Genomic DNA, 13,249 nt, shown 5'->3' with positions numbered 1-13,249 from the left:
CAATCCATCTCTTTCTTTGCCCCCAAGAGACTAAGTTTGATATATCCATATTGGGTAAAGATAACCTTAATTGGTGATCTCCGCCATGGACATCTGCGTCCGGCGAATATGCACAAAGTAAACATCACGAAACGAATGTAGGCAGCTGGATTTGATTTTTAGAAGAGTTTACTCGACTTGATTTGTTTTTGTGGTGTATCTGGATTCTTCTGGTGTGTTATTTGGTGCTTGGAGGCAATTTCAAAATACCTGGCTTGCTTGAAATGGTCTAAGCAGTCGAGATCGTGATCGGAGAATATGGAAAAGAATGAAATCGGCGAGCTGTCGATGTTGGTGAATGGCTTAAGTTTTTCATCCCTGGATGAAGGTTCGATAAAAAACGCTTTAAGGAAACTGGATGCTCAATTGGAAGAAAACACGGCAAGGTAGGAATTGAATTCACCGGCTAGATCCTGATCGCTTGCACCAATAGACTACTGTTTTGGTGTGTCAAAAGTGTAAATAAATAAATATCCATCCTGAAATTTGACACTTCTTTAGTGTTCATGAACACAGCACTCCACGGCGCTCATTTCCAACATTCTCTCTTCTGACTTCTGTTTGATGCATTTATGTGCTGCATATAGGGATATCTGTTTACAAACATTGCTTTTGTTATTCAAATGTGCCAACTTTAATTCAGGAACAAAAGACCTTTTGTTTCGACAGTCAATGAGGCTCTGGTTGGTACATTCGGGAGCGGACGGTGCCTACTAATTAAAGATATTTTTGCCCCGGTCTGTGATTATGCAGGAAATGTAGATCTTAACAGGTGTTATTGAAATCCAAAAAGAAAATTGGGGGTAACCACGCATTTTTCAAAGATAATTCATGAATAATATTTGCAAAAAGCTTTAAAATACAAAGCAATGTATGGCGTTCTTTCTCAAATTGAAGCTTCATTATCTCTCAAAAATGCATGGTTACCCCCAATTTTCTTTTTCGATACCAAGAGTACTTACTAAGATCTACTTTCTCCGGGTAGTTTGAAACCACGCAAAAATATCCCTGTAGTAGTAAGCATTACCGATAGGAAATGCTTGTATCTCGAGATGCGCAGAACGTATGCGCATTAACAATAGTAGGCACTGTCCTTAAGCATGCGCGTTTTTGAGACGCGGACGGCAACCAGAAGTGAGCTGCTTTTCCTTTTAACTTGTCTTCACACAACCATATTGACATTGCTAAGTGTCTTTTCGCAATTGGAGATGATTAGTACAAAAATCTGGGAAACACCACTGTCCTGGTATGCGAAATGTTCTCTTGCGGTTGCCGTCTTTGTCTCAAAAACATGCATGCATAAACCATTGACTCCTGGGGGTTCCCCATTAATGAGTAAAATCGTCTGTCGTTAGACAGAGTAAAATACTAAGTATGGCCGGTTTAGGCCGGTTCAGGCATCAAAGGGTTATTAACTCCCTAATGATGACAATTTAGGTGAGGTCAATGATGTCTTCACCATGCAGTGTCTTAATTAATGAATTATGGTCAATTGTCCCGAAAGTCGACTCGCCTGACAGAGGTTTGCCAGGATAAAAAGACGATTCATCCGATGATAGTTGAATTGAAATAAAAACCTACTAAGTGCCATCGATGTTTGGTCCTCTCAAATCACTTGTTGATGTTCATTTCGTTGACAGATAAGTAATATGTAAATCCCTAGTGGATGTTGCGTTCAGTCTTTGCGTTTTGAAAGCGGGTTGTAAAATGCACGATATTTTAAGAATGCATTTTAATTTTCTATTTTTGCATCCTAATACTGCAAACAATAAATTCTAGTATACAGATTTAGCCAAGCCTAAAAGCAGAGCTCCTGTTTCTAACCCCAGAAAGCTTATAAGGTGTAGAGTGTAGGTTTTCAATTGAGTGTCGAAAGAAATTAGCAAATTGCTTTGGTTTTGCGTTACTTCACTCAGTGATAGGTTCAAAGTTCTCGTATCATTTTTTCAACCAATCAGAGGTGAAACTTAACCAAAACCGGTTGTGGCTTGTGCATGCACATTTTCCTGCACTTTGTGTCGGCTATGTGTAATTACTTCGAAGTTTGATTGGTTTACTAAATAGTCTCCGTCCTTTTGGATTGGCCAAAGTAATTACTTTGGTTTTAGTTTTACGACACGCCATTGAAACTTGCTCTAAAATACAAAATTGATCAAACACCTCTGAGGTGACAGCAGTAAACAAAGAAGCCTTGCAAACAATAATCAACAATTTTAATCAACAACTAAAACTGAAACTACATAAACAGCAGTCTCTTTCACAACATTTTCCACCTGACTGATAGTCTTTACACCCTCTCTCTTCAGTTTGAAACAACAGCAAAAATTACTAATTAAAAAGTCAAGCTAAAGTGGAGCAGCCAGCCGATGATGATGATGATGATGTAGTAAACAATTTCACAGTCAAAGCAGCTCACGATTACACATCCATTTCACACAAAAATCCTATAAATCGAAAGTCGATTAAAAAGACAAATGCAACTAGATTCATTTTGACAACATTTCGACATCGTCCGATGTCATCGTCAGGTAATGAATTTTAATCGGATGAAGCATAACTTATAGTACAAGAACAATATATACAATAGTATGCTAACAATAAATGTGAATTCTAATTGTTCTATTCTAATTGTTCTATTGTTCTTGTACTTTAAGTTATGCTTCATCCTATTAAAATTCTTTGCCTGACGATGACATTGAAACGTTGTCAAAATGAATCTAGTTGCGTTTGTCTTTTTAATCAATTTTATCACAAGATGTAGACTTATTAAAATCGAAAGTCACCACAGTAATTCACAGTTTCAAAATAAGCAACCATGGTTGGCCACAAAGCTGTGTGACAAACAAGACAAACAATAATTAGTGTTGTTATAACTCAATTGCTGTTGGAGATTTTGCTAAAAATCGCAGGTTTGAGCTTATCAAACCACTTTTCAAAGTCTTGTCAGGCCAAAAAGAACCTAAACTGTCCCAAACATTTCTTATAATTGCATTTGTTGCAGATACATGTAAATGTACTGCAATGCAATATAAATTTTATACAGCATCGAGAGTTTGGCTATAATACGTCTGACGAAATAGACAATGATGACAAGAAAACTGGCCGATGAGGTTGTGTCGAAAAGTGGAACAGGGATGCGGGGACAGGGGGCTTGGGGTCTCAAGGACGTGGGGACTCTGGGACTCGGGGACTTGGGGACTCGGGGACGTCTGAGACTCGGGTAGCAGCGCCATATTTTCGAATTGGAAATGGGAGAACATCCTAATGTAAAAACCACTTTTCAAAGTCTTATCACGCCAAAAAGAACCTAAACTGTCCCAAACATTGCTTATAATTGCATTCGTTGCAGATAAATTTTATAGAGCATCGAGAATTTGGTTATATAATACATCTGACGAAATAGACAATGATGACAAGAAAACTCGCCAATGAGGTTTTTTTTAGAAATGTGAAACAGGGACGTGGGGACATGGGGATTAGAGGATGTGGGGATTAGAGGACGTTGGGACTCAGGGAGGTGGGAACTCGGGGACTCGGGGACTCTGGGACGTCTGAGACTCAGGGATGTGGCGCCATATTTTCGAATTGGAATTGGGAGAACATCCTAATGTAAAAAGGAAGTTGAATCTTATGCAATTTTGCAAAAACAGTAATTTGGATTCTCAAAAAATTACTCTCGTCACCTGTCACAGAGCTCGACTGCGAAACAAAGCAGAAGACCTAATGGACATTGCTCTGACCCTGTAGCTGAACTTTGAATGTTGCAGCGTATGTTGTTGTTTTTGTTGCACAAAAACTTGAGCTTTATCACTTCTTCACTGTAATTGATGTTTGAATACCATGCCAGTGTCCTTGTTGGCAGCAGTGTGACCGCATCTCTCCTGGCGCTTGTTCAATTTGTTACTTTTGATGAAAAATTCAGGTTGTTACCGTTGATATTGTCGAAAATGTTCGTCATCACAGGACAGAAGCAAAGTACACTGTAACTCTTGATGCCAGTTTGTTAAGGCCAGACCAAACTCATAAATTGGCATATAATTTTTTGTTTTACGAGGAAGCCATCCAGTTGACGTTAACTTGAATGCTTAGCTTTCTACTCACTCTTTCATCTGAAATGTGTCACATTTAAATCTTTTTAATCGGAAACAAGGATGGAAAAGTCGTTTTATATCAATGTGTTTTGTTCCTTAGTCTAGTACTCCTATCGAGGCTTTATCATTCTGGCTTTTAATCATATCCCCATCTTAACGGAAACGGTAAATTAAAACTAAAAGAAAAAAACAGGTCAAGTCACATAATAAGTGTCCATAGAACTCACAGTGAAAATGAAGAATGCCACATTAGTAGGTTTAATTATACGTTAATGGCTGTGTTTTAAGCGTTTTAATGCAAAAAGTTGTCAGAATTTTTTAGGGGAGGGCAATTAAAAATAAAAAGGTCATGATGCAGAAAATGGAAGTATTTTTTAAATCTTTGCTTGGGGTTGTCCAATTATTGAAATTCAAGCCTTGGTGTACTTAAGGAATTGTATAATGATCTGAGAAATGCTCATACCACTTTCGTTCATGAATGTTGCCTATGTCAAATAAATAAGGACTTAATGCAAAAAATTGTCTCTTCATTTTACCTAAAATTAATTACTCCACTGTGTAACTTGAATAGTACTATAATGTAAGTCACCTTGTTTGACATCGTACATACCAGGAACTTAAAACCAGAGTTGACCGCATTTATGATCAAAAGATGAGGTTTTTGTGAAATACACGTGTGCTCAAAAGTTGAACAAGTGGTTAAAATGTGTCGCCATGTCCTCGAGTCTCCACGTCTCCATGTCCCTGAGTTCCCACGTCCTCACGTCGCCTGTCCCTGAGTCCCCGTCCCACTTTTCAACACAGCCCGCCAATTCTGTCTGCTGTAAGCTTGAATGGCGACGTGGTGTGTAATTGCTGAAATATGCCAGAATCTCCGTCAACATGGAATTGCAAACGTTTTCAGGCCTTCTTCGTTTTTTTAAGCAAGTTTTACAAAATGTGTGAGGCAGCGAAGCATGCATTAAGAAGGAAAACATAACCTGAAAGCTAAGTGTTATAAATAAGTGTTTTGTCTCTCGCTCTATTTCTCTCAGCTTTACGGTGTTCTTCATTGAAAGTTAAGGCTGACACACATAAGGGGTTTTGCTCCCGGAACATGCTCCAGGTGCCTACTCCTGGAGTAAAGCTCCTCTGTATAAATGTATCAACCATTTCAAGGGAGATCTTCAGCCTTGAATGCAGAATTTCCAACCCACAAAATGTTCCATGTTATCAAACAGGTTAAATATTTGGGAGCAAATTGAGCAGATTATAAAATGTTCCCTCTTCCCACTTTTTTGCTGTGCATGAAGTAATATGGCCAATGTAAAACATTGACCAATCAGATTACCCAATGTTTTCATCCATAATTCCTTTGGATTGCTTGTCTTGAGCTCAAAATTCAAAATGGCATCTGAAAGTTCTGCAACTGATGAGCTCAAATTAAATCAAGTGGATGCTCGAAAAACGAGGAAGGTGCTTGAGTGTCACCAATACACGCCTTGCAATAGACTTGTATATAGACAACCCAGAGTTATATGATAACCACCGTAATGAAAAACTTCAACAGTGAAGGACTTGCTGTGAACAGTCGAAACATTGTTTTTTGTAGCTCAAGTGAACCCATAGTAAATCTATAATGTCCATCATTGTTATTTTTGTAATGTAATTTTGTAAGGTTATCAATTTTGGTCAATCCTTCTTTCGGATTTAAGGTAATTCCTTAGTATTGCATTGCGCATCCCTACTGCGCACGATGTTCGCGTCATTAGCGCACGCACATGAGCACGTGCGCATACAAAACGTAAGAGATTTTACTCAAACTAAACCCAATAGCAAAACAAATGCTCCATTTCTCTCAAACGAGCATGGTGACCCCCGCTTTTTTTTTCAGGTATTTGCTAAGAACAGTCTAATAAAGAACATAATTTGAAGAAGAAAAAAAGTTTGATAGTAAAACATGAATTTTTTTTGGAAAACAGTTCCGTACTGGGTATGTTTTTACCCAAGGCGAGGACTTCAAGTTAACCATGGAACTGTCCCAAAAAGTGCACTATTCCCACAACCAGGGAATCAAAGACGGCGTAAATGAAGCAATACTGCTTATGTAAATAAAAGGAGCTTTATTTTCAAAATAAAATTTTGTGTCTCTGAAGTAACCAAGACTTAATTCTGTATGAAGGTGATTCGAATTTTTAACGCCAAAACAGTGAAAATACCCCATTTTATTGCATTTTTTTAATGTTCATATCACGAATGTTAATTATGCCAAGTTTTCAAAAAAGTTTGATAGTAGAACAATAATTATTTCAAGGGAATTACCTTAACTACTGCAGTGTATTGATTACCAGTAAGACTGCTACAGCAAGGCCATGTATCATGATCACCTTATATGAAACTACTGCATGCTATTCCATGATGTGAAAGTACTGTTGCCAATTAGAAGTAGAATAATCTTTGTGGTATAATAAGATAATCATTCAGTGAATAAAGGACATTACGTAAAAAGCAATGGAAGAGTGTGCGTCTCTTCACTTATGACTACACCACAACTACCATGAGGCGAAGATCATCTTTAGTTCCAGGCGAATGGACGTCGGGTGGGTCAACTTCCAGGCGAATCAACCTGTTATCAGCGAAATTGCCAATGTTAATCGCCTGTTGCCCAACAAAATCACAGGTCACACTCAAGGAAATTGTTTTTTGGGGTTTTTATGAGCCCTTGCTAAACCTGTGGCAAAAGTTAAATTTTCAGTCAAAAGCACTGACCACATGCTGCCAACGTAATATGACACAGACTTGTAGCCTGTCGCTATTTACGACAATTGGAAATGATGATGGATTGAGTTGCACTGGGTGTCATGAGAAGAGGCAAAGGAAAAGTAGCATTGCTACACTTACATATGTAGTAATGTGTAATTGCAACTTTTGCATTTGCAGCTTGCAGGAAAGCTGGGGACAGTTTGTTGATGTCTGCAACACTATAGCGAAAGACAGAAATCCAGATACCTCAGTATGGTTGAATTCCAAAGATGCAGTTGATCTTTTGACATCTCCCAACATTACACAAACCAGTGCTTGTTCATATGAGCCCATAGTCCTCAACTGTTTCTTAAACAATGTGGTAAGTATGAACTGTAATTAAATTAACCCATTGACTCCTGATCAGCACCCCCATTCACGAATAAAATCATCTGGCCTCAGGCAGAGTAAAATCCGTGAAGTCTCACGTTCAGGGGTCATCGGGTTAATTAAGTAGCTTGCTTAACTGTTGGTGTCCCAAAATCGATAAAAAAGGATTTACTTTCTAAATAAACTGTGGTACTGCGTAGTTAGGGAAGTGAAACACAGAAATTGGTTTATCAACTGAGTTGATATGTTAAATTGACCATCATAAAGAATTTGGAATTTCTTAACTGTGTTCAATTTAACATGTCAACTCAGTTGATAAAGCCATTTCTATACTAGTGTCCCTAGTTTGAATCCTAGTTTCTAAAACATTGAACGACTTAAAGTACATGAGATATTGTTATCTCGCTTATTTGAGACATTTATGGCTTGTTTAAGATGGTATTCGATTGTTTGTGGGTGGTTGTAGGTTTTTTTTTGTGTTGCTGGGCTGACGAGTATGACCAGCAAAAGAGACCTCTGCCAGGCTTCGAAACTCACTGTGTTGGACATGCGCAGTGGTTACTTAGCAACCAAATCCTCGTGATTCTTCCCATGTTGTATGCAAGGCTGTTGCCCAACGGGCACCAGATCGTAGAGGGCGCCTAAGTTGGGGTAGACTTTCATATACTAGACTGAAATGGTGGAGGACAAAAGAACCATTGTCCGAATAGGCCACTGCAGAAAGAGCTTACATGGAGTAATGGACATAACTGCATAACTAAATCACCATTAAACATAACAAGATGTTTTCCTTATTTTTATGTTAGTAGTAAGTAGGGGAAGGCTTGTTTTAATTGGGTTTGCATTCTTAACTGTGGTTTGAATTGACTTGCTTTAATTTATACTTGCATCTTCAGTGTAGTCTTATTGTTTCATACACAATAATAGTAATAATTATTATTATTTAATTCCTGGGTTATGATTTAGATTCAGGCACTAGAGCGCAATTCAGGCCAAGAGGAGTCGATTTTTTATGACCTGGTGCAGTTTGCATCACATCAAGGAATTCTTATGCCATTTGGTCGTCCAGAAAGAACTGACAGCAGCCAAGATGAACACACCCTAAACACCATTGTCATAGAAAGTGAAAATGCAACTGATGTGTTATGGGAAGCTATCCGAAGTAAGCTACGCAAAGGAATGTGGATGATACTTTCAAACATTCCTTTTCCTGATGAAGATAGGTTGGCATTGTGTCATCAAAGAAAATTGAACCTTTTATACAGCTTGTGTTTTCTTTACCCCGCGGAAGAAATATGGAAGGGGTACAAGAATTATCGACAAAAGCTGATGGATCAGTATGTGAGGGATAAATCTCTATTGAAAGACGTTAAAATAGGCCTTCTGATTCCTAGGGAAAATGAACTTTCTGGCGATGTTCTGTCATTTCTTAAGCTTTGCAGGGCTTCTGAAATCATGATTCTTGAGGATGCAACTATTTTGCAGCAAGGACTTTTTCCTGAAAAGGTGCCTAGTTTTGAGTTTCTTCATGGTTTGTATTTAGAAAGAATAACTCAAGAGCTTCACTCGGTTTGTGAATCATGTGGCTTGAACAAATGTTTTCAAGATGAAAGATTGTTGAATGAGGGTAGCCAGCAACCAAGTAGCAGGAAGGGCTCTCTTATCTCAATTGGCAGACAGAGTGGTGAGGAACGACAGCTAGGAAACCGAAGAGGCTCATCTACTCCAAGTGTTAAACACAGTGATCCTAAACAAAACGTTTCAGCTTTGTCACTTTGTTTTTCGTCGGCAGTTGCTCTAGAGATGGTAGCACAGAGAGTTACAAGTCAAAGATCAGATAATGAGGGAACAGGTGTGGTTTAATTTTGAATCATTTTTAGAAACAGAAAGGACCCTTCCCTTTTGGAAATTGGGCAAACAGTGTGCAAATTAGAGTTTGTGAATACTTTCAATTGATGGCCAGTATCAGCTTCTAAAGAGGTCCAAGAAAAGCTTTTTGATGCAGGATAAATTATGTTACAGATAACAGTCACCCATGTTCAATACACCCAATCTGAGTTGAATCATCTAAATCCTGGATGATCCAAGTCGGGTCAAGTTGACCCTTCTTGGATAGTACAGGTTGTGTCACTGAAAGTCAGGTCGCACGAAAGACAAAGTAATGAACCTTCCTCGTTCTTAAAGCAGGCACACAAACTTGACAGTTTCTGTACCATTTTACGAATGTTAATGGAAGTCAGGTTGTAAGTGACAAACTTTAAGATAACACATGCATAAGGAGTGCAGAAAATCTTGACAGATCGACTCCATCTAACGAACTCATGTGGACATGTTGATCAGTGGTTGACTCAGAGAGACAACTCGACTTGAGTGTATTGGACTGAGTCAATTCACTAACATTTTCTACCCTCCCTAATTGCCGTTCTTGCTGTATTCTCAAAGTCACTTGCAAACTGACTTCGTGAAACACGCACTGACTTTTGGAGAGATAGGTTGAGTCAGCTTGACTTTAGGAACGTTGTGTCCACCCACCACAATCTGACTCAGATTGGGTGTATTGGAACCCTCATAACAGTGTAGTTCAAAGGTAATATAGTGGAGAGCCAGCTAAACCATCATTTTAGGAACGTTGTGTCAAAAAAAAGTTGTTGGAGTGTTTTATGGAGAACAAAAGCATTCTCAAACATTCATCAGACAAACAAGTTGGCTAAATGTAATCCAACAGGGGAGGCTAAATGGTCCATCATTTTGGACAACAAAAGGCTGCTTTGTGACTTTAAAGCTTAAGTGCTGCTACAAGAAAAAGGTATTGTAATAACTGTCTTTTTCTCTTCAAATTTTGAAAATGTTGAATAGTCCGAAATCCCAAAAAATTCTAAATCAGTCAGCACACATACATTGTATCTTTAGCCTTTGATAATTCCCTGACCCTGCTCTCTCAAGATTTTAAAGTTAGTAGTGTTGACAGACAATCAATGTTTTCACTTACATTGTAAGACAGACAGGCTTCTTGAAACAAGCCTTAAAATTCACCAATCTGTTGATAAGAAAATGGAATTTCGAAACATGAAAATATAGTGATGTCTGGTTGCAATGGCACTTTAAGGCCAGCATGGAATCCTAAATGGCCAAGCTTTCTCTCCAATCATTGTCTGAAGGCTGTCAATGATGTGATACATCCAGTTAGGTGTTCCGCTGCATAATATGTAAATTTTGTTCAAAGACCTGTCTTCTCCATTGTCTGAACTCTGTAAGTCCAAGTTTCAATGAAAATGATAACATAATGCATTTCAGGGAGCAGCGTGGGTAATCTTCAAAGTTCCATGAGGCGCCCAGTCAGTCCAGTGTTAGGACACAAAAATCCTAGTCGACAGAGCTCAAAAAAGAATACCACACAACTGTATGTTGCAGAGGGAAACCTGCCTTTGCCCCTTGGTAAGTTGTTATAATACAAGGTCACCAAAAATTAATGATGTTTTTATAATGTGGACGCTTTGTATTATTTTACTCTGGTAAGTTGTGCTTTTTTTTTCTTTTGGGTAGCTTTCTCGTTTTAGCTTTCTTTATGATGTGTTGATTTGCCTTGACTTTTCTGCTTTTTTTTGATGTGTCAAGATTGAAAGCACACACTGTGATGATGATTATGATGATGATGATGATGATTCAGGTTGTTATAATAATACACTCTTTTTTTTATAAGAATCTTTCTTATAAGAAAATTCAGGCTGTGATTAACCACAATTTTGAGAACATACTAAGAACATACCCAGGCTGAGAGTCAGTTAAGGGCAGAGCCTACTATTGTTATTGCGCATACAGTGTATGTTCTGCGCATCTCGAGGCACTTGGGTTTCCTATAGGTGATGCTTTAAGTAACTAATGCAGGGATATTTTGGTGCGGTTTAAAACTATGTAGAGAAGCCGAACTTAGCAAGTGCTCTTGGTATCCAAAAAGAAAATTGGAGGTAACCATGCATTTTTCAGAGATAATGAAGCGTCAATTTGGAAATGAACGCCGTACATTGCTTTGTATTTAGAGCTTTTTATAAACATTGTTCCTTAATTATCTTTGAAAAATGTGTGGTTACCCCCAATTTTCTTTTTTGATTTCAGTAACACTTGTTATGGTGCAGCGCTCCTTACCTTGGCCACACAGCAAACTTTCACATTTGACAATTATGTGAATATACGTCAACTCAACAACCCATGCAACGGTGTTCAACTTACAACCATATGAACTTTGCAAGGAGGTGTGACTGTCAATCAAATTCGCACACCCTTATTGGTGGATAATTTGTAAAAAACTTTGTTAGGTGGCCACAGTAAGGTGCGTCAGACTGTAAGATCTGCTTCTCTGCATAGTTTTAAACCGCATATTCATAAACCGCACAAGAATACCTTTGAATTAGTAGGCACCATCCTTAAGTATGTCTTAAATTAAATTTGTTTTTTTGTTCTTGTGACTAGTGACAGGACAATGATTATTAACTCAAATACTGACAGGCATTTGAACTTAACAATTAAAGCGATTTTCTTATTGCATGATACACGTCACTGAAGAACAACTCAGTTTCTAGTTGAACTTTGTAAACCACACATTTTTAAGAACATGTTAAAAACGTTTTCAGGCTCACATCGCAAAAAAATAGTAACTTTCAGCCTCAGCCCCAAAATTATACATTCTTATAAGAAAAGAGTGCATCTAATTAAAATCGGGGGTGTTAGTAACATTATTATGCAGTGATGTCAAACTCTGAGATTTTTTGGGAAAATCCCAGTTGTCCTCCAGGTGATCTGGTGACGTAATTCGAAGGACTGGGGAGGGAGTTTGGAAACAACACCTAAGGCCGCGCGCGGTTATGGGATACGGCGTTAAAATTTTTCTTCCCGGTCCTCTAAATTATGTCACCAGATCACCTGGCTGTACATGTACTTTCAAAACATCACTATAGGTAATTTTATACCCATTTTCATTGCAATGCTGCTGACATATTTTCTCTGAGTTTACACTGAGTAAAAATTGGTTCCTTTTTATTTTCGTGGAAAATAAAAATAAAAATAAAGTATTGTGCATGAACCAATTCTTAAAAATTTACTGTCGTTGAAACAAGAATGGTAAGGATATCCAAATGTTTTCCAGGTTCTGGTGCAAGCAGACCCGATTCCCCATCAACCAGCAGTCTCTGTAACTTGTCTCAATCTCAGATGTTGCAGTGGCCATGGAGAGACAAATTCAAGAGTCATATTTCCAAAATTTCAGTGTGCATCAGTGAAAGCATGAAACAGATATATGAGAAGGCCCTTGATGATGAGATTCAGGCTTATAAGGCACTGAAGAGGATTCCTGTTGTTAAACTAAAAGGTTTGGGATAAATCAAGCTACCTCATATTTTAGTATTGAGTGGTCTTTTGATCAATAACATTATATATAGTATTATATCCTATGCAGCTGGCGGGATATTTTATCATGGGATTATTTCAACATGAGCAAATAAATTGATGATTGCTCCATTGTGTTTTCAAGAAGCAGCGAGGCAGCGAGTGAGTTTCATGAGCATTGAAGCCATTAGTGAAATGAAAGTTACCAGTACTTGTTACCATGTCATTTGTGGCTGTAGTCACTAAAACATGGAACAACCTAAAACCACCTACAACCACCTACAACCACCTCAAAAAAATTCTACAACCATCCACAACTACCGTAATTTCCGGACGATTACCCGCACGGCAGATTACCCGCAGCGGTCTATTTTTGTCACAAGGGGAAAAAACGTTCAACAGATTACCCGCACTGGCCTATTACCCGCACCCCAAAACCGAAAAAAACTTGCTACTGTATTTCCGGGACAAGAACTCACAAACGTAGAGTGATGCTCTATTACTCAAGCCAGGGGTAGCTAGGAACATTTCACTGATGCGCTGAACAATCCAGCAAATTTTTCACTGTAGTTAGTGTTTTGTTTACACACGTGCCGACAATCACGTTCTAAATAATTATGCGGTGCCGT

At 38.3% G+C, this 13,249-nt stretch overlaps 1 protein-coding gene across 1 annotated transcript in view; it reads left to right on the top strand.

Annotated features, from left to right (window-relative positions):
• LOC138019210 (uncharacterized protein KIAA0825-like) overlaps positions 1-13,249 on the top strand; it is a 42,433-nt gene continuing 29,184 nt past the window's right edge. The window contains exons 1-5 of the mRNA XM_068865928.1: positions 1-425; positions 7,050-7,233; positions 8,208-9,093; positions 10,536-10,676; positions 12,382-12,603. Of these exons, the coding sequence (XP_068722029.1) occupies positions 298-425; positions 7,050-7,233; positions 8,208-9,093; positions 10,536-10,676; positions 12,382-12,603 (1,561 nt within the window). The 5' untranslated portion in view covers positions 1-297. The remainder of the gene's footprint in view (positions 426-7,049; positions 7,234-8,207; positions 9,094-10,535; positions 10,677-12,381; positions 12,604-13,249) is intronic.

The sequence above is a fragment of the Montipora capricornis genome, chromosome 2, assembly GCF_036669925.1.
Source record: "Montipora capricornis isolate CH-2021 chromosome 2, ASM3666992v2, whole genome shotgun sequence".
NCBI lineage: Eukaryota > Metazoa > Cnidaria > Anthozoa > Scleractinia > Acroporidae > Montipora > Montipora capricornis.
This window is presented reverse-complemented; position numbering and strand designations above follow the sequence as displayed.